The 21,511-nt window shown below is 39.4% G+C and overlaps 1 protein-coding gene across 7 annotated transcripts in view; it reads right to left on the reverse strand.

Moving 5' to 3' along the window:
• Positions 1-659: 659 nt before the first annotated feature.
• FERMT2 (FERM domain containing kindlin 2) overlaps positions 660-21,511 on the reverse strand; it is an 87,298-nt gene continuing 66,446 nt past the window's right edge. For 3 of the 7 annotated variants that reach the window (XM_047767355.1, XM_047767354.1, XM_047767357.1), the window contains 10 exons: positions 19,466-19,600; positions 17,608-17,657; positions 16,255-16,379; positions 8,501-8,607; positions 8,148-8,369; positions 6,068-6,091; positions 5,507-5,527; positions 4,299-4,423; positions 3,571-3,712; positions 660-1,928 (listed from right to left, as the gene is read on the reverse strand). In XM_047767355.1, the coding sequence (XP_047623311.1) occupies positions 1,755-1,928; positions 3,571-3,712; positions 4,299-4,423; positions 5,507-5,527; positions 6,068-6,091; positions 8,148-8,369; positions 8,501-8,607; positions 16,255-16,379; positions 17,608-17,657; positions 19,466-19,600 (1,125 nt within the window). In that variant the 3' untranslated portion in view covers positions 660-1,754. The remainder of the gene's footprint in view (positions 1,929-3,570; positions 3,713-4,298; positions 4,424-5,506; positions 5,528-6,067; positions 6,092-8,147; positions 8,370-8,500; positions 8,608-16,254; positions 16,380-17,607; positions 17,658-19,465; positions 19,601-21,511) is intronic. The other 4 variants (XM_047767356.1, XM_047767359.1, XM_047767358.1 and 1 more) reach the window with 2 other exon arrangements.

Here is a 21,511-nt window from a genome sequence, read left to right on the forward strand (position 1 = left end):
GGTGACCTGTACTTAAGATGAGGAAAGGAAACACATCACATTTTCTTTCTAATGGAAAGGAGCTCTTAAAAAAGTTTCAGAGCGAGGCCTATTATGACCTGGCCTCAGAGTACGAAGAAGAGCCACGGAGAATGTGACACAGACCAGAGACCTGATTCAGGTGATGATGAGGGCAAAGACAAAAGAGACACTGGGCTGCAGGAGGGAAATCTCAACAGGGTTTGGCCTGATTAAATGCAAGCAGTAAAAGATAAAGTCCAGAACTGAAGCTTTGAGTCTGAATGATGATATGATACCAGCAAAAATAGGGAGTAAGTTCATAAAAAAATGTGTTTCTTAAAAACCAAATCATTTTGCTGTTTAAACCCAGTTCTGCCCAAGTCAACATCTGCTCATCTGTCATATTTCTGATTATAGCTACATTTCTAGCATATAAATATTTTACAGTTCATTCTCAAGCAGTAGGAAAAATAAATTCTCAATTTAAGTGGAAGAATCCATCTTAGAGATGATTAAGTATGTCTCTCTGGTGACACTCCAGAATAAAGTAAGTTGTTCTCACAAGCTGCAGGTAGTACATTTCCAAAAGGTAAATGTTCATTTGTACAAAGTTAACACCATGCAACAGTAAAAACAAGAAGTACGAAAAAAACATTAAATAAAAGATTTTGCTTTTATTTAAAATAAAATGCATTTATACAGTCTTTAAACCTTGGCTTATTGGACAATACTGGTAATCCACCCCTCCCTGGCACCCTTTTGGGCTACGTGAGCTAGGAATTTTCTGACTAGCACCAATGCAGATTGTAACAGCGCAACAGACTAGAACACAGCCAGTCCAGGCATTAGTTAAGGACACTGTGGCAAATCACAACTATGATGAAGTCACTCTTAATTTAGCAGATATTAAAACTGCACATTAATTATATTTTAAGGAGCATTTAATTAATGCAAAGATGCTACATCTAAGCCATTTGCTAGTTGTGAGTAATTTTTAAAAAAACTGTACAATTTTATAAAATTTGTGTTTGTACATTAGTTACACAAAATGCATACTTCATAGACCTTTACTTCATATTGTAATGCAAAAGTTGCATATTTTAGGCAGACAGTGAATATGCTGGTGAATACTAAGTGTCGTAATACAATACGGTGTAAAAATAAAAACACAAGACAATATACATACATGCTTATTCAAGGCAAAAACCAGGTGTAACGACTAATAACATTTTTCCTTCAAAATCAAACAATGACATTATTAAATATCAGGCATCTTTTGAGGCCTAATTTATTTTGGGATAGGGAGGACGGATGACAAATGGCTACCAGAATTAGAATGTTTTTAAAATATAAGGTCAAATTAAAACATACATTAAAACACATGCATTAAACATGACAAATAGACTTCATATAGTTTAAGCCCTGGATAGCTTTAAAGTAGATGGCTTGAATTTCTTAAGTGTTTGGCTAGCTTGAACCAGTGATGTTTTGTTCCTCACTTGCCCACTACTTCAGTTTTCAATTTCATGGCCCCAAGGAACGTGTGCCATATTAAGTCCGTATATTGTATCATGATAGCAGATTAATAGTCGTGCTTGTTAGTGCACATATTAACTGATTTGGTAAGGCAAAAAAGTTTTCATGATAAAATAATAAATTTCAAGCTTACTTTATTAAGCAGCATATAACAAACAACAGCTTTTAAAGTTAAATAACTGTTATGGCCGTGGAGTTTCATTACACAGCATTTCTATTCACACCCAACCACTGGTAAGTTTGTAGAACATCTCTTCATCTAAACTCTCATTTTGGTCTTTTGCACGTGTCGAGAGAAATATGTAGCCACCAATGAATTCATGAACCACTTTGCAATCTACTTCAGTACAGATGAAGGACAATCGTACTTCATCTGCAAACTCTACAGTGACCTGGAACAAAGACAGAGAACTATCAGTCCCAGCAAAACTCCAGATGCTGTGCTATTTAAGGCCTGTCCTTGTCACAAAATACTTGTTGGAGCTCAAATATTTTTTTAATCCCAAACTAATAATGCATTCAAGTCCAAAAGAGTAAGTAGAGTTTACTAGCCCCTCCTCTCTTCCTTTTTAGTTTTCTTGTTCTGAAAAGGAAGACTGAACGCAAGGGGCTTAGGTCATTAAGTTCCCAAATGGTCTCTGGTGATTTAATTAATGAGAATCTCTCTTTTCAAATCCTGGGAGAAAACCTACTTCCTGTGTTTAATTCAATATCTGCTTTAGATATTTAACCTTTAGGTTTCATGTTTGAGTATTTCAGAAATACAAGATTTTATACAGTAACTGAAATTGATACAACAAACCCAGTGACCCTAAAACAAATGACTTATTAGTGAAATATTGTTTCTTTTTAAATGATATTCATATATTCCAAGGCTGGAAGTAGCATGATATATAGATGTGCCAGGCTTTAGAGACGTAAGGATCCAAGTCTGAATCCTGATTCTGTTGCTGAGTGTGTGGACATGGACAAAGACGGCCCTCAGTCCTCGAAGTTTTACTGTCTTCATTTGTAAAGCAATAGGATAATCCATCTACCTGAGAGGGCTGAGGTGAGGTTTAGAAATGGGGTACAACTGTAAAACATCTAGTATCATGCCTGGCACACAGTAGGCATGCAATAAAGAAAAGCTGTTCTTAGTGGAAAGGATTTATTCAGTATAGAAAGACAACTTCAGAGACGAGGCAATATTATAATTAGTATGTTCTTAGGATTTATACCAGTTTCACGGTGTCTTGATTACCATAGCTTTGTAATATTGCCTGAATTCTGGGAGAGTGATGCCTCCTGCTTGGCTTTTTGTTCCTCAGGGTTGCTTTGGCAATTCTGGGTCTTTTATGGTTCCATAGAAATTTTTGGATTGTTTGTTCTAGTTCTGTGAAAAATGTCATGGGTAATTTGATAGGGATTGCACTGAATTTGTAGACTGCTTTGGGTAGTATGGCCATTTTAATTATATGAATTCTTCTAATCCAGAAGCATGGAGTATCTTTCCATTTCTTCGAATCCATGTTTTATAGTTCTCAGCATATAAACCTTTCACCTCCTTGGTCAGGTTTATTCCTAGGTCTTTTAATTTTTTGGGATGCAATTTTCAAAACTATTATATTTTTATATATTCTTAGAATATCTGGGCTAGTTATGAAATAGGCAAGTTTAAGTGGGAAATGAACTGAATAACCAACCATGTGTTTTGTTTTGTTTTGTTTTTGTCTTTTTGCCATTTCTGGGGCCGTTCCCGTGGCATATGGAGGTTCCCAGGCTAGGGATCTAATCAGAGCCGTAGCCACTAGCCTACGCCAGAGCCACAGCAACGTGGGATCCGAGCCACATCTGCAACCTACACCACAGCTCACAGCAACGCCGGATAGTTACCCCGCTGAGCAAGGGCAGGGACCAAACCCGCAACCTCATGGTTCCTAGTCGGATTCGTTAACCACTGCGCCACGACAGGAACTCCTATAGGCCTTTTTAATTCATTCGTTTTTATTAGACGGCCTATCTAAGTGTTCAAACAGCACAGCCAAATCTTACCATTTTTATTTCCCAGTTTACATTCCACTGTTTCATGTTACTAAAACGCCACGTTTTCATAGCATCTCCTGTGCTGGCATCCATCCTAATCAATCTGTTGTACGCAATTCCAATAAGTTCTTCTTTTTTGCCCCCTTGGAACCTACAGCATTAAAAACATAAATAAATGTTTTAAAACATGTTAAGGGTGGTTAAGGGGACATTTCGGTCTATTTTTCTTCTAAGATATGTGCTTTTTAATTCTAAAAAAAATAGTGCTATTCTTAAACGACTAAAAACAAAAATGCAATCATTTTTAATTTTTGATGAGAAAAATTTAAGTATATAAAATAACATTCCAACATCTAAACTTTACTTGTAATAGGTTAATGGATCTCACTAGGTAGGTAGCATTAAATGCTTAATTTCTTCCTTTTTTTTTTTTTTTTTGGTCTTTTTTAGGGAACAGCATGTGCAAGTTCCCAGGCTAAGGGTCAAATCAGAGCTGTAGCTGCCGGCCTATGCCACATCAGATCTGAGCCATGTCTGTGACCTATACTGCAGCTTACAGAAACCCACTGAGTGAGGCCAGGGATTGAACCAGCAACCTCACAGATACTAGTTGGATTCATTACCACTGAGCCACAATGCGAACTCTGTTAAATGCTTAATTTCTAATTACATGAAGTAGACTAAGTAAAAAGGCACAGGTTAAGGTTTACATATAGATGATTAGTAGAACCACTGACCTTGCAATAAAATGTGTGATGCCGAATTCTGGTAATGACTGCCAAGCTTGAATAAATCTCATCTTGGCTTCAATTAGACTCATCTGAGCTACATTCTGATGGGCCTCCAAGATTCTTGCTGTTATCTAAACATGATTAAACATCATCTTTACCATTACATATTATTCTTTCATGGTACAATAAAGACAAAAAAGATTTTTAAAAATTGAATTACGTGCCCCACCCCAAAATTACATGTTACAAGAGTTGGAATCAGGAAATATCTGAAGCTACATTCAAGAATTTTAATAATGAATTTCCAAAATTTAAACTTCAATTTTTTAATTTCAGTTTTCATATATCAAGAAACAGTAAGTACTATTAGGAGTGGATAAGTGGCATTTTTTGAGAATATTCATGTACACATATATATGATACTGTCCTATAAAACCACATTTCTAATCTTCATATATATGACGGGTTTAAAATTCAGCACCAAGGTACATAATCAGAATGAATACCTAGAACACAAGTTTCTTTTTTTTTTCCCTTTTTTTGTCTTTTTGCCTTTTCTAGGGCCGCTCCCGCGGCATATGGAGGTTCCCAGGCTAGGGGTCCAATTGGAGCTGTAGCCGCTGGCCTACACCAGAGACACAGCAACGCGGGATCTGGGATCCGAGCCGCGTCTGTGACCTACACCACAGCTCACGGCAACGCCGAATCCTTAACCCACCGAGCAAGGCCAGGGATCAAACCCGCAACCTCATGGTTCCTAGTCAGATTCGTTGACCGCTAAGCCACGACGGGAACTCCACAAGTTTCCAACAGGAATATAAACAGCTTTAAAGGACTTGGAAATCACCATAATAATTTAAAATTTTTTCAAAAGGAATCATTAGAAAGGTTATTGTTATTACTTTTTTTTGCTGCACACATGGCATGTGGAAGTTCCCAGGCCAGGGAGGAACTGAACCTGCACCATAGCAGTGACCCAAGCCACTGCAGTGACAACTCCAGATCCTTAACCACAAAGGAACTCCTGGAAAGGTTAATTTTTAATTTAAATTACACTCATTTTGGGATGATTATTCCCTCAAAGAATAGAAGGAAATTAATCCATGAGGGGGAGATTGTAGCTAGGGCTATAAACACTTTTAAAATTTATTTCTTTTTCTCTCTCTTTTCTTCTTCTTCTTCTTTTTTTTTTTTTTTAAATATGGAGAACTTACCAAATCTCTTATATAGCCTGGCTGTAGATGGCAATGCGAGGAAAAGGAAAAGGAAGCAGAAAGAAAAAAAAAGGCAATCAGAAAAAACGGCAATGAAGCAAAGAAAAAGTTGCGGTAACCTGCAAACCAAAATTCCAGCCAAAAACCATGCAAAAAAATTGCTTTAGGTAGAAACCAAGCAAAGTAAATAAATGCAAGTATGAAAATGAAAATGAGAAAGGAGTAATTACTTTCCATTTAGAATACTGAGAAACACTCCACATTATTTTAGATTGTTATGTGTTACTAAAATTAAGGGTAGAAATTTGTAGGGAGAAAATAAAAAGAACAAATTTTAATCTTTTCCCCCTCATGTACCAGTTCTTACTGGTTAGGGTAAAGCTAATTATTATTTTAGTAGCAAAATAAATATTAATATTCCAAAGCTTTTAATACTGTCTCATATTGAGTCAGATAATACAATCCATGCACTGCTTTCCAGAAATAAGTTGAAGGCATAAAATAAGTGCAGTGACCATACTGTTTCTTTGTTTACACAAGAAAAGCAAAGCCCTCAATTACCATCTGTTTTTTGCATCCTTTTTCCTGGAAGGGAAGATAAAAATATGCCATACACTAGGAGCAGTGGCTATAAATGTATTATTCCATTTCAATTTGGATTAACATGCATACAATGTAGAACAACTCTTTTCTTTAAAAAGTAAAAGTCCAGTTGGGGGGTTATATTTATGTAAAAAAGTATCTAGAGAAAGTTTAATATATAGTGTTGAGGAATTAAAGTAAACTACGTATAACAAAGGCTTTTTTACTTGCTGGATGGACCCAAGGACTTTAATCCCTGGTGGTGCAGTTGAATGACCCCATGGCCTGCACATCTTAGACTGACCTAACTTCTGAGTGCCACTGGATTACAGAGGTTAGCAAACAATTACTGAGCACTGTGTCCAGTGACTAGTACAGCACCTGACATAACGGCAACCAAACTCCTGCCTATTAGCACCGACTAGGTGTCAGGGCAATACCTGGTCTCCGCCTTCTAGGAACAACCTCCAAGTCTAGCTAAGGAAAGGAGAATTAAAAAAGAGTGTACATTTGATAAGATGCCAATGTGGCAGACAAGGCTAGAAAGATCCTTCACGTCAGATTGCATATATACTGCTATCCTGCCTGTTAAAGACAGTCACACGTCCTTTGTCCTCAAGAGAATTTTCAGCTAACATCTAGTCAAGAATCGAGAGAAAAGTATCTTTTCAAAGTGAAAATGATCACTTTAAAGGCTTCTGAGAAAACAATTCAATACTTGTCTGACAGCTAAACCAACATTTGGCAATCTTCACAATTATACTTTAAGACCTTTTTTTCCTGATGGCTGACAGGGAAAGGAAAAGACTACTAAGATTTGAAACTATTTACTGCCTTTGAAGGCAAATAAATCCACTTTTAGAAACAAGTCTCATTACGAATAAATTTTAAATGAATTAACTAAGAATAAAAAATGTTAGTACTCGATTCACTTTCCCTCCTCTTTAACTTAAGATCTACATTCCACAAAGCTCCCCAGGGCAGCACTGCCTCCGTTCCTTACTACTCCCACGTCATACGACTGTGGGAGAAACAATTTCCATGGAGCTTACACAGCTCTGAGACTTAAGACAAGTACTTGGTGATTAAAACTTCTGAACATTTCTAACTAAGCGATTTCAGACCTATATGATAAACTTCACATTTATTGCCAAGAAAAAGTATTCTGGGTATGTCAAGACTGGGCCTTTTTAGTACTGTTTTGAAATTATTCCTTAACGAAGATACAAACGAAACTAGATGAAAATGAAATATTTACTTTAAAGGTCTTCTTCATCCTTGTCCCAAACCGAAGCCCTTTCCTTTTACGGCATTATGCTGGGTGTAGGGATTACTGGGGGCTATCCCAAGTGAAACTCCCCTGCAAAGAACCTTTTATGTTGTACTAAAGAACCATTTTCCTAAACAGCGATCCTTTTATGGTACTAATTTCCAAGAAAGGAATTCTAAAGAGTGAACAAAAGTAGTGAATTTAAAAGAAAATATACCAAACTCTGTCACTTGACACAAACCTTACTAGGTTTGGACTGCAAGTATTAAGTAAAGACAAAGTTAAATGTGGACTATTTATATTAATAAACTCTTGTAAAGTTTATTTCCAAAGCTAGAAAAGTCAATTTCGATAGCAAGAAGAATCACCACAGGTTTGGTTGGGAGATGCTGGCTGTGCTCTGTATCAGGCTTATTTTATATAAGGAATAAGCTGCATGAAGAAAGAAACACAAAGCAGTAAGACCACATTCACTTCCCTGAAAGAACATCCTGTTAGCAGGGTGATTTCCTCTGATTGTTTAGAATAAATATGCTCCCAACTATTCCTCCTCCTTATCTGTCCTATTAAAATAAGTGTTTTTTTTTTTAAACGACCAACTTAAAGTGACTAAAAGCTATTTATTTCTTCTTTTACATTTTAGCCACCTGACATGAAATTAAGACTACCAATTAGGACTAAGAAGTTGGGGAAAACGAAAGTATATATAGAAAATTGTACAACAAATTGTATAACAAATAACAAACAAACCAGCAGAAAATAGTAGATGAAGTAAAGTGAATCAAGTACCTGCTTGTTCTTGTACTTTTTTAGATAGCGAGGGGACACCAAACATTCAGGATTTATATCAGTTGTGATCTGCTCTGGTATTAACTGAGGATCTGGATTTAAGTGTTGCATCTTCAGAAAGGAAAGAATATTTTGAACTTCTACATTATAAGAACTGTCCGCCATAGTCTTGCCTTTGGAAGCCAGCCTGCAGGCTGCCATCCAGTGCGCATATTGTTTTTCCTGTGAAAAGAAGTATCGAGGCTTGAGACCTATCACAAGATGGGTCCTACGAGTATAAAATGTAAGAATGAATGGTCAACTCACTAAGGAATCAAAAAAGATTGGAATTTACTTTTAATCAGAAAACTCACATTGTCACAACGAAGCCAGATTTCATTCATGCCCTCTGCAACAGGAATGAGGAGTTTAATGTTAAATTTTTGGCCTGAAATGTTCACGTCTGGGGTAACTTCACACCCTGTAATTAAAAAAATTATTAAAATGGTCAAACTTACTGTTAAGAAATCCCAAGCCAATACAGGCAGACTTCATTTTATGGCATCTCAACATGCTGAATTTGCTGTCATGGAATCTATAAATCAAGGAATAAATTCTTTACGCTCAGTGATTTTGTTTGTGGTAGAGCAAAGAATGAGATCTAATATATGAGAAGTTAACTGCACAGAGTTTGTGGCCCTCACAATTCAGAGAACTTGTGAAGAGTTGGAAGATAAGGAAAGGATCCTATTAAAAGGATATTTTACCAACATCACTTACAATATGATGTATCCCACAAGTTTTATACGTATAGTTTTAGTATCATTCAGTTCCTCCCAATCTCAAGTTATCTGGGATTTTTAAAACTTTCAAATGTAAAGGTGTTTTTAAATATCCTTCTATAATTACATTCTAATTTAATTGTGTTTTGGTCAGAAGAAATGACTATTATGACGCCTTTAAAAAAAAAAAAAAAAAAGGCCTATGTGTGGGGGGGATAGCCAGTTTGAGCTGGAGTCCTATATGAGGGCCTCCTCAGGATCCCACTGTTCCCTAATTCAACTGTTCTCCCCTCCTATTCCTGTGCAGAAGGAGAAAGCCTAATGGCACTGGGGAGGTGGGGTGGCAGAGGCGGAAGGGGTGGCAAAGGGGGGTTGGGTAGAGAAGCAAGGCTCTCCTGATTCAACTGAATGCTCCTGGGCACAGGCGTCCTTCCAAAATTCCAGGGTATTGGCATACTAAACTAATAGTTCAATTCAGAGGGTGACCATCTGAACAAAAATGGTTTCTTAAAGCCATTTCTTTGTAGATATGACTCAATCCATTGATCAACTGTATGCACAATATTTTAGGAGTCCATCTGGTCTAGAAGGTAACATAAACTTACATACTTTGGAAGTCAGTATGAAAATAACTGGCATTCAGAATTTCCATTTACTGGCAAATTTTCAGTAACACATACATTTATGGATAACAAAAATCCATGTACTCAACTCTGTTAACCATTACCTGGTGGCTTTACAGAGGAGAACACAGATTTACTGAATGTATAGTCCGTTAAGTAATGGGGCAATGGTCAGCATAAATTAGTAACCAGTGAGGAAGAGCTCTTAATCAGGGATTTGGGTCCCAGACCTTGCTCAACCACTCATGTCCACTTGATTTATGCCCAAATTTCCTGACCTTAAACTCTACCTCACTGATGCTGCAAGGATCATTAAGATGATGTACATGTCAAAGCTCCCTAAAGGGTATTCCAATCATTTCTGCTTTTAGTTCATATGTCCCTCAGTATGTCTCATCGCCATCCAGCAGGTTCTATGAGGAAGGATGTAAACAGTTAGCAAGGCCTGCCACTGCCCTTTTCTCTTTGTACTGAAGTGACTTCTCCCAGCAGAGAGAGTATAAGGAACAAGAATAATAAACCTCTGTATATCTACCATATAGAAAAAATGTTTAAATTGTCACTTTTCCCCCTTTACATAAATGTTACAAGTATCAAATTAAAGAAACAGAACATTTTGGATAAGGGATAGATAGGTCTGTCTCCTCTCCAAAATTAACTCCAGTCATGATTTTGGTGGACTCCCCCCCGCCCTTTACTTTCTTTTAAAATATTTACTGCACATAAGTAGCTGCCATAGTTGACTCCTTCTACACAACTACTAGAAGTGACCAGGGAGTTGTGTGGCAGTGTGTTTAACCTATGAAGTTAAAACAAAGCTGTCTGGAGATAGACCATCTTTTCCATAAATTTCATTAATCATTCAAGTAGATTTAAAGTACACAAAACCGGAGTTCCCATTGTAGCTCAGTGGTTAACGAACCTGACTAGCATCCATGAGGATACGGGTTCAATCCCTGGCCTCGCTCAGTGAGTTAAGGATCTGGCATTGCTGTGAGCTGTGGTGTAGGTCACAGACACAGCTCAGACCCCGAGTTGTTGTGGCATAGGCCAGCAGCTACAGCTCCAATTCAGCCACTAGCCTGGGAACCTCCATATGCCGCTGCTGCCAGTGAGACCCTAAAAAAAGACAAAAAGACAAAAAATAAAAATAAAATTTAAAAAATACAGTACACAAAACCAAAATAATTAGGTTTCTTTGTAAAGTAAAATACCAAGACAATTAAAAAGAGAGAAAAAGTGGTAACTCAGGCTCATGTAGGCACAGAGGCACTCAGTGGCTACGCCTCCTTGCTTTCTCAGCTACCTGCTTCCGTAGTAACGTGCTGGACAACACTATAACCCAGTTACCAGCCTCTGAAATGTTAAATGCAAACAGCCCACTGTGATCACAGTCTTCAATCCTATATCTCAAATTCTTTGAGAGACCCAATCCAGTGAGCGCACAGCTTTCTCCCCACCCACTACATGTTCCCACCTTCCTTCCCTGCAGTCCAGGCTAGACACCACTTCACCAGATGTCACCTCCAGCTCTCCAGACTCATGGTCTTTCCATCACATACACTTAGCAAAACCTTAACTCTGGCTCAACCCAATCATCTACCGTTTACTTGCTTATGTTCTGGCTGCTGAGCACGCTAGAAGAGGGGAGGGAGTCACAAAACTGAGCAGGTAAGTTTCACTAGAAATTCATCAGTTTTCAACTTCAACCTGACCCATGACATTTACAATCTTTCCGTCTTTAGGACATTCTCAACAATGTTTATTTCAAATCTTCTTAGACCTCCTCTGCCACTTGCTCTTAGGGGACAATTTCATCTGTTATTTTTCCAAGAACATGAAAGCCATCAGAAATGAGGTCCCCCACCTTTCTGCCACCACAGCAGAAAAAAACCTAGCTGCCCTCATGTCCACACAGTGAAATGGGGTCTAAGCCCCTAAGGCCCTCCTGTCTGAGTGGGCTGAGCTTTCTACCACCACCAGGAATCTTGCTCCACCACAGAGACCCACTCCTCCCACTTTCCCTCCTTTCTCTGCAAGGTGATGTTTCCATCAGCATTTAACCTCCCGAAGTCCTTCTCATCTTAAACTATAAAATGCCTCTCTTCTACTTGATACCTGTCTCTTCTATTACTGCTCTCTTTCCCTGTCATAGGAAATAAAGATAGTTCATCAAAAACTATCTTTATTTCCTATTTACTTCTCAAAGACTATACTTTGGCTACCATACCCAAAACCTGCTGAATCTGTTATTTAAAAAAATTTTTTTATTATACCTAACTTAAAAATGTTGTCAATTTCTGCTGTACAATATCAAGTAACCCAGCTACGCACATATATATATGTTCTTTTTCTCCTATTATCTTCCATCATGTTACATCACATGTGATTAGATATAGTTCCCTGACTGTACAGCATTACAGTCCCATTACTTATCCACTCCAAATGCAATAGTTTGCATCTATTAACCCCAAACTCCCAGTCCATCCCACTCACTACCCCTGCTGAATCTATTCTAAATCAAGGCCACTAACCACCTCCATGTGGCTAAATCCAATGGAAGCTTAGTCTTTATCTTACTTTCCTGTAGCATTCGACACTATTGACTACCCTGTCCTTTTTAAAACACCTTTTACCTTAACTTGTATCATCCCTCATTTCCACAGTCTTCCTATGCTTTTTTTTTTTTTTTTTTTTGCTTTTTAGGGCGTACCCACGGCATATGGAGGTTCCCAGGCTAGGGGTCTAATTAGAGCTATAGCTGTCAGCCTACACCACAGCCACGGCCACTTCAGATCCGAGCCTCGTCTGCAACCTACACCACTAACGCTGGATCCTTAAATCCACTTAGCGAGGCCAGGATTGAACCTGCAACTTCATGGTTCCTAGTCGGATTTGTTTCCACTGAACCATGATAGGAATTCCTCCCTATGCATTTTTCATTTTTGTTTCCCTTTCAAGTTCCTCTCCTCCAGTCTGCCCTATACCTTAAATATGGGTGCCCTGCAGGGTTCTGTTCTCATTAGCCTTTTCGTATTATAGACAACTATTTCAATGGCCACATATACTTTTAATACTAACTGCTACAACATCATTATCTGCAGCATGCATCTCTCCCATCTCCAAATAGATATCCCACTGGCACCTTAAATTTAAAATAATCCAATTAAATTAAGTTTATCTTTCTCCCCAAACTCACTCTCAATCTCAATCTCACCCTACCCACCCAACCATACAAGCTAGAATCAAGTCTCTCCCCTAGCCTCTCGCAGGTCTGTCGACTGAACTTCCTCAGTATCTCCTGAAGGTGCACCCTTTTCTCTATCCATATGATGAACCTAACCTGAATCACTACCACTGCTCTGAAATCTCCCCGTTTTACTATAGCCAATATAAATATGATGGATCCTATCATTTTCATGTTAGGGTCTCAGTGTTACTTCATTGCTCCTGATTTTTTCCTTAACATTTTTTTCCTCTGACAGCATTACCTCTCATGTTAGCAAGATATGGATATGGATATTCAACAGCTATTAAGGAAGGAGTCACCACCCCTGCCCCCACACCTTCAATTCCACATTCTAGCAGCACAACCCCCACTGCAGTTGCTGATGCTTTATTCCAAGCATGTTTATACACCAGTCTCTTTTACCAACTCTTTCCTTCCACGGATCACAATTTTCTCTTTTGGATGTTCACTCCAACATAATTTCCCCCATAAAGTCTCTCCTAATTCCCTCCACCATCACGGAAGAGTAACTGATAGAGCACCCTTACCTCTTTGCTCCTTTGACTTGCTAATTACTTTTTAAGGTACTATTTATTGCCCAAGTTATAACTGTTTATCTCCTAACATACCCTAAACATCCTGAAGGATAAGACTAATCCATGCTTGCTCACATCTCCAGTGCCTGGCACAGTTTGTGGCACAAGAGATCAATCAGCATCTGTTGAACTGCATTTTTTAGAACTTTGCATTTTAGGAATCTTAGGGGCCCTAGAGAGCATCTAGTCCACGACTCACTACTCAGAGGATGATACTGAGGTCCAGATAGGCTATTTTTCCCAAAATCATAGGGCTTGTTTAGTGGCAGAGCAGAATCTAGGCCATTTGATTCTTGGGCTAGTGTTACCTTCAACCAGTGTGATGTGCTTGAAAAGCGCTCCTTTGGGAGGACGGGAGAAGTGAGACCAGGACACCCTGTAAGCTGTTCTCCATACCAGGACCTGACTCCTCACTTATACAGAGAGAAGATTAGGGATGTAACAGGGACAGATAAGACAGAGGCCAGAAGACAGCTTTGAAGGGAAGCAATATGAAAGCTGTGATGGGGAGTTTTCCGTCGTGGTGCAGTGGTTAACGAATCCGACTAGGAACCATGAGGTTTCGGGCTTGATCCCTGCCCTTGCTTAGTGGGTTAAGGACCCGGCATTGCCGTGAGTTGTGGTGTAGGTCGCAGATGCGGCTCGGATCCCGTGTTGCTGTGGCTCTGGCGTAGGCTGATGGCTACAGCTCCGATTGGACCCCTAGCCTGGGAACCTCCATGTGCCACAGGAGCGGCTCTAGAAAAGGCAAAAAGACAAAAAAAAAAAAAGCTGTGATGGATTCTGACAGTAACAGAGGAATTCCCGCTATGGCATAGTGGGTTAAGAATCTGACTGCAGGAGCTTTGGTCACTGCAGAGGTGTGGGTTCGATCCCCAGCCCAGCATAGTGGGTTAAAGGATCTGGCATTGCCACAGCTGTGGTGCAGGTCACAGCTTCGGGAACTTACATATGCCATGGGTGTGGCCATAAAAAGAAAAAATGATAGAGACAGAAAAGTTAGACTCCTGACCTAGAAAGGCAGTGAGACTAACTAAAAGCTTTATGAAAATTACAGAATTGCAATGCATGGGCATAGCAATCTTCTACCCAGGGCAGAAGTTTTTCTATTTTTTAAAATGTGCGTAACTATAAAGCAATAGTTTGGCTGACTACCAGGAGAATAGAGACAGGGTAGAGATTTGGATATCTTGTTGAAATACACTAAAAATATTCCAATGTACAATGTACCAAGCAAAATTAAGAATAAGATCTAGAGATTTAACTCCAGAGCCCAGAAGCACCTAACTCCTTTCTGAACTGCCTCTCCAACCCCTTGACTCAGTTGGGAATTCAAGTCTCACAAGAATGCATCTGATTGGAATCTAAATCTTGCTGGAAATGAGTCTGGAAAATGTATTTTAGTCTTCTAGCTTTTGCTATAAGGGAATTCACAGTAAAAGGAGTGTGGAATAGTGAGGAACTGATCTACTGCATCCTCTGCCAAGCATGCTGGCTACCAAGAGTGCAGTGAGTGCTTTGTGAGCTGGTGAGAGAGCAGTTCTCAGGGGTACATCTTCCCAGAGGAAGTGGTATCTAAACTGGAAATGAGCTGGGCAGTTTTAAATAACATCACCACAAGTGATGAGAGAGGATCTTGGACAGTCTGCAAAACCAGCTAAAGGCCATGCAGAGAAAGAGGTGGCAGGATGTGCTCCAGCTGCAAAAGAACCAGACCAACCTGGAGAGGAAACTTTCCTACCACCTGAACCAGGGCATCTAACACATGAAAGTGGTGAAGGAATGGTGTGAAGAACCAATACAAGTAACTAAAACTGCAATGAAGCTCTAACTCCACAGATCTGAATGGGGGAAAAAAAAGACCAAACCCAGTAGCTCTGAGCCTTGGCCAGGCTCAGTTCAGGCTACAGGAAACAAGCCTGCCACAGCTGCCACAAGAAAGCAGAAACAGGTCTAGCTACATGTGCCTCAAATGCCAGCCCCTGTTCTGAGACAGCTTTATATTTGAAGAGACAAGAGGAAACCAATGAGATTCAGGTTGGCAGCTAGGAAGAGCCTCACGGAGTTATCCTGGGACTGTCCCAGAAGCCATGATGAAAACAGTGTTAAAGATGACACTTTAACAGGGAAGAAGTGTTGGCAATGAGGAAGAACCTTGCCAAACCCTGCTGGTGTCAGCTAACCCACTGGTGAGCCTAAAAATCAAGAGTCTGGGGATCTGAGCTGGACTAGCTTGTCATCAGTAAAGGTCAGGAAGAGGAGTAGGATGCTGATGAGGAAGGGAGAAACCAGCAAAAACTGGGAGGTGATGACTACAGCACAGATGAAAATTAAGCAGAATCTGAAACAGGTAAGCAGGCAACTCCTGCAGAATGAGGAAAAATTCAATGTCCTGATGCTGAAAAATAGGAAAGAGATACCATAAATTTTCTTGGGATAAAAGTAGAGGAAGTTCCTGTTGTGGCTCAGTGGTAAAGAACCCGACTAGTATCCATGAGGATGCAGGTTTGATCCCTAGCCTCACTCAGTGGATCAAGGATCCAGCATTGCCGTGAGCTGTGGTGTAGGTTACAGACATAGCTTGGATGTTGCATGGCTGTGGCTGTGGCATAGGCCAACAGCTAAAGCTCTGATTCAACTCCTAGCCTGGAAACTTCCATTTGCCACACATGTGTCCCTAAAAAGCAAAACAAGCAAACAAACAAAGAACAGTAGAATCCCATACTTCAAGTGAGGACTGAAGAGAGACTACAACAAAATATTCATGTGAAATTGAATATATACCTAAAGGAGTAAAGGAGCTGCTAAAAAATTTCTCCCCTCAGCAAAATGAAATTTATGAGTGTTAGCTAATAGATATTCCACCATCAATACTGGTCATTGCAAGGCTTCCCTTACCTCTTAGGTTCATCTGATGGGCTGGTGTGCCACTGGATTCTTCTTTGCTCTTATAGCAGGAAATAGATGTATCTTTAAAGGTGCACCAATATTGCTTGTAACCTTTTAGAGTCAGCTTTTTTGGCCTATGTGTCAAATAGAATTAGGAGGAAAACACTTTTGAAATAACTTTACCAATGCTATGTTTTAGCAGCAAAGTTTCACAATGTTAAAAGCCTGAGACCAAGCTTTACGTGTGCTGAATTCGATTCCCTTTTGGCCATTATATTCAAAGTTGCTATTATTGGATTTGCCCCTTCTTTTTCAATCAATCTGCTCAGGAAGATCTTACAGTGAGTAGGCAGAGAAAGAGAGCAAGACCAATATTCCAGTACTTCTGTCAGTTGTAGCCGTCTATATCACTAGCGGGTCACATAGGAAGGGCAGGAAAATAAAGGTGAAGTAAATGTCAATAATTGGAAGGTTCCCAGGTCCTGTAATTTACCTCATGGTGCCCATGCAACTGCCTCTTGTTTACCTAGCAAGACTAAAGGTGAGGGAAGTGCCTATCTCTCAGGGATGACTTTAACTTACCACTTATGTCAAACTTGAAGCATGAGGAAGAGAGGATAAGGAAAAATATAGGTCAATGCCAAAGGTGTTTATAGGGAGAACAAAGTGAGGTTAGGAAGTGGCATGTGACGTTGGGCCATCAGCTCAGATGTGCTCCATATATGGAACTGGTATAACGCTTAGCTACAATAAATGGTTTATTTCATAATGGCTTATATTCCATATCACCTCTTTTCCTCTTCCTGCCTTAATGCCTTGCTCTCTTGATTCTGTGCAATATGACTGACCAGATCAATTTTTTTTAAAAGTCTAGATAAGATACACTAAAACCTTGTTATAAATGTCTCCTGAACAAATGAATAGAATTCAAAGATTCTGGGGCTCTGAACAAAGAAATAACTACTGACAACAGATGGGATGCTTTACACTGATAAGCCACTATGTGGGTCAGAATCTGCATGATGCAATCCACCTAGGTTTCACAATCCCGCTCCCTCTGCCCCTCCCACACACCCCTCCCCCTGCCCCTCCCACACACCCCTCCCCAGGCTTAAGAACAATGTTTATCACATAAAACAACTTAATAAAATAAAAAAAAACTCACAACTTGAATGAGTATTGCAATTTTAATTTGGTAAAGAAGGTTATTTTCCCTCATTTCAATTTAGTGTTTATCTAATTGGTAAATGTTCTTATAGATGCATTTGACAGTCATTTAACAGTAAATTTAAAAGATGTGACCATTGCTATAAAACTGATTTATTTATTAATATTTGGAATCTCTCCCCCTTCTGTACTTACTTGAAAACTTTAATATAGTCAGCAAGTTCAGGAATGGAAGTGATGTCACCCTAGGAAAAGAAATCATTTTTTTAAATTTTTTTTTTAATTTGAAATTCTAATGTTTAGTATTGACATCAAGAACCAGCTTATTCAGGAGTTCCTGTTGTGGCACAGAGGAAATAAATCTGACTAGAAACAATGAGGTTGTGGGTTCGACCCCTGGCCTCACTCAGTGGGTCAAGGATCTGGCGTTGCCATGAGCTGTGGTGTAGTTTGCAGACACGGCTCAGATCCTGAGTTGCTGTGGCTGTGGTGTAGGCCAGGGGCTACAGCTACGATTCGACCCCTAGCCTGGGAACCTCCATATGCCATGGGTACAGCCCTAAAAAGACTAAATAAATAAATAAATAAATAAATAAATAAAAGAACCAGCTTATTCAATAAATAAGCAAAATTACTTAAAATAGATATTATAAAGATTTTAGGAGTTCCCGTCGTGGCGCAGTGGTTAACGAATCCGACTAGGAACCATGAGGTTGCGGGTTCGGTCCCTGCCCTTGCTCAGTGGGTTAACGATCCAGCATTGCCGTGAGCTGTGGTGTAGGTTTCAGACGCGGCTCGGATCCTGCGTTGCTGTGGCTCTGGCGTAGGCCGGCGGCACAGCTCCGATTAGACCCCTAGCCTGGGAACCTCCATATGCCGCGGGAGCGGCCCAAGAAATAGCAACAGCAACAACAACAACAACTACAACAACAAAAAAGGCAAAAAGACAAAAAAAAAATTTTAAAGGCCAATCAATATTATATGGCCATACAGTACAATGGTATTTTTTTTTCTTTTTAGGGCCACACCTGTGGCATATGGAGGTTCCCAGGTTAGGGGGTGGAATCAGAGCTGTAGTCGCCAGCTACTCCACAGCCACAGCAACGCAGGATCCGAGCCTCATGTGTGACCTACACCACAGCTCATGGCCACACCAGATCCTTAACCCACTGAGTGAGGCCAGGGATTGAATCTGTGTCCTCATGGATGCTAGTCAGATTTGTTAACCACTGAGCTATGATGGGAACTCCTGGTATTTTCAAATGACATAAAAAGCTATTAAAAATTTTATCAGGAGTTCCTGTCGTGGCGCAGTGGTTAATGAACCCAACTAGGAACCATGAGGTTGCGGGTTCGTTCCCTGCCCTTGCTCAGCGGGTTAATGATCCGGCGTTGCCATGAGCTGTGGTGTAGGTTGCAGACGTGGCTTGGATCCAGCCTTGCTGTGGCTCTGGCGTGGGCTGGTGGCTACAGCTCCGATTCAACCCCTAGCCTGGGAACCTCCATATGCCACGGGAGCGGCCCAAAGAAATAGCAAAAAGACAAAAAAAAAAAATTTTATCAAAATAGCAACTTATACAACCCACAGGAATGTATCACTGATTTCTAATATAGCTAAAACTATCTGTAGCTCCATATAGAAATTTTGTAAAAAATAAAAACACCAAGATAAGTGTTTCTTATGTAAAAACTAATTCCTAAGCACTTAAAAATTTTCCAGAGACCTATTTTTTTCTTCTTCTATAATATTTCAAATTTGGAGAACTCTAAATGGATTTGACCATGACTTGAGATTAACATCTCTGCAGAAATGTCTCCCCACTACTTGTTAAGAGAATGTGTAGTGTCAGAAGATCTACCTTTACTGTGTTGGAAGTACTAGACACTAGAACATTATTAAGAATTTTCCTGAAAGTTTCCAGAAAACCGACGTCTGTATTCTCTAAAGCAAAGATATTTCTCTATATCCCCCAAACACTCCCCAAATCCTAGTTCCACAAAAAGGTATAAGCATCAATTAAAATTAAATGAGAAGGTAAAAGATTCACCCTACCAAAATTGTGGATGTTTTTCCCCCTTCCAAAGTAATCTCCAGGTCTGAAAGGGCGGCATCAACTTCATCAACTTCTTTGTCACTGTTGTTCAAATGATTCTCTGATGTCATGATTGACAGCTTATTGATATGATACTGAAACCAAAAGTGATATTTCGTTTAAATGATTGTTCTAACTAGGAACTTTAAAAAAATGAGATTCTATCTGTACCTATATTGAATGCTTTTTATCACCTAATCTGAAAAGCTAAAAAGTCTCCAAGAATTAGAAGGATAGGAAAATAGGCATGGCACCTGAAATCAATATCCTAAATCTACTAATATTTACTCAAAAAAAGTAGCATCTTTGGACAAATACAATTAAATTTGGTTTGGGAGTCCCTAGATTTAGAGAGTTAACATATTCTCCACCAAGCTCTATATGAGGAGAGACTTTTAACTTTTTTTTTTTTTTTTTGCACTGCAGTATTGCATATCCAGAAAGCAACCAGAAACCAAGAGATAATGAACAGAACAGACTATGCATAAGGTCTTCTGTAGAAATGGATTAACAGTGATTACTTTATATTAGTACTATTATGTTGAAAACTAAAGTTTCACTTTCCTTTCATCCTCAATTCAATGTTGGAAACATGATCAGAGGGAGATGGCATTCATATTATCTCTCACACATTAGAATAAGATAGATTACGTTTATATGTGAACACACACACAACCCCGACACACACACAAATACCCACATTTACATATGAGTGTATGTATAATGAGTAGTGGTAACTACTCCTATATGTAGACAGAAAAATCTTTGGGTACAGAGCAGCTAATCATAATTTTAAATACATTTAGGTAAGTGACTTACAACAAATATTAATGATTAGATTTTGATGCTAAACTTTACAGAGGTTTTATACAAAATTAACCAGAACTTTTAAATGACTTAATCAGTTACTTTTCAAAGCACTAAGTAGCAATCCACATTTTTGATGGGTTCATTCACTGAACACAATCTAGTCATCGGAACATTTAGTGAGATAATCCTGAAGCCAATTATCAACATTCCTCTGTATTTTAAGATTTAGTAAATTAAAATGACTAGTCTCTGGCTGTAACTTCACTTGTGCTGAAATGAATCCTTACAGTGGTAGAAGCTTCCATATTCACAAATCATGGAGAAAGAGGTAGACTGAGGCCCTCAGGCAGTAGCCTAAAACATCAGGGTATATTAAGAAACATATGGAAAGGTGGTTAAAAATAGAGATTCTCAGCTTTACCCCAGAGATTTTGATTCAGTAAATCTGGGGTCCAGTCTGGAACTTGCAATTTGACTAAGTGCCTTACATGATTCTGATACATAGGGTCCTTATGAGTTAAACTGGAAAAGTCCTGACTATGAACGGGAGTGGTCCTAAAATCCAGATTTGCTTTCAAAAGTCACGGGTATCGGGAGTTCCCATCGTGGTGGTGCAGCAGAAACGAATCCAACTAGGAACCATGAGGTTGTGGGTTCAATCCCTGGTCTCGCCTCGCTCAGTGGATTAAGGATCTGGCGTTGCTGTGAGCTATGAGGTCACAGACACAGCTTGGATCTGTTTGCTGTAGATGGGGCATAGGCCGATGGCAACAGCTCCGATTAGACCCCTAGCCTGGGAACCTCCATATGCCACCGGTGTGGCTCTAAAAAACAAGACGAAACAAAAAAGTCATGGGTATCTATTAAATATTACAGTACATCACTGGACCAAAATGCTTGAAACACAGGGTTACTAACTTATTTTCCTTAATCCACAGTTTCTTACTTTGAATTATTTTATTTCTTTGAAGTAGAAGCTTTAAGGAAGGGACAGTTCAGAGTGTAGCCTGCATCTAAAATAAAAAATACTAGGCATCTCCTTGCCATACTTTCAGAGTTTCCACCTTCTTGTACTGGATGGTTTCCAAGAGGCTTTGGATCAGTCACTGGGAAGGCTTCTGACAACTCATGGTATTTTTAGTCCAAAATTCTCTCAATGAATCTAGATTCCCCCCCCCCCCACACACACACCCATG

The sequence above is a fragment of the Phacochoerus africanus genome, chromosome 2 (assembly GCF_016906955.1).
Source record: "Phacochoerus africanus isolate WHEZ1 chromosome 2, ROS_Pafr_v1, whole genome shotgun sequence".
NCBI lineage: Eukaryota > Metazoa > Chordata > Mammalia > Artiodactyla > Suidae > Phacochoerus > Phacochoerus africanus.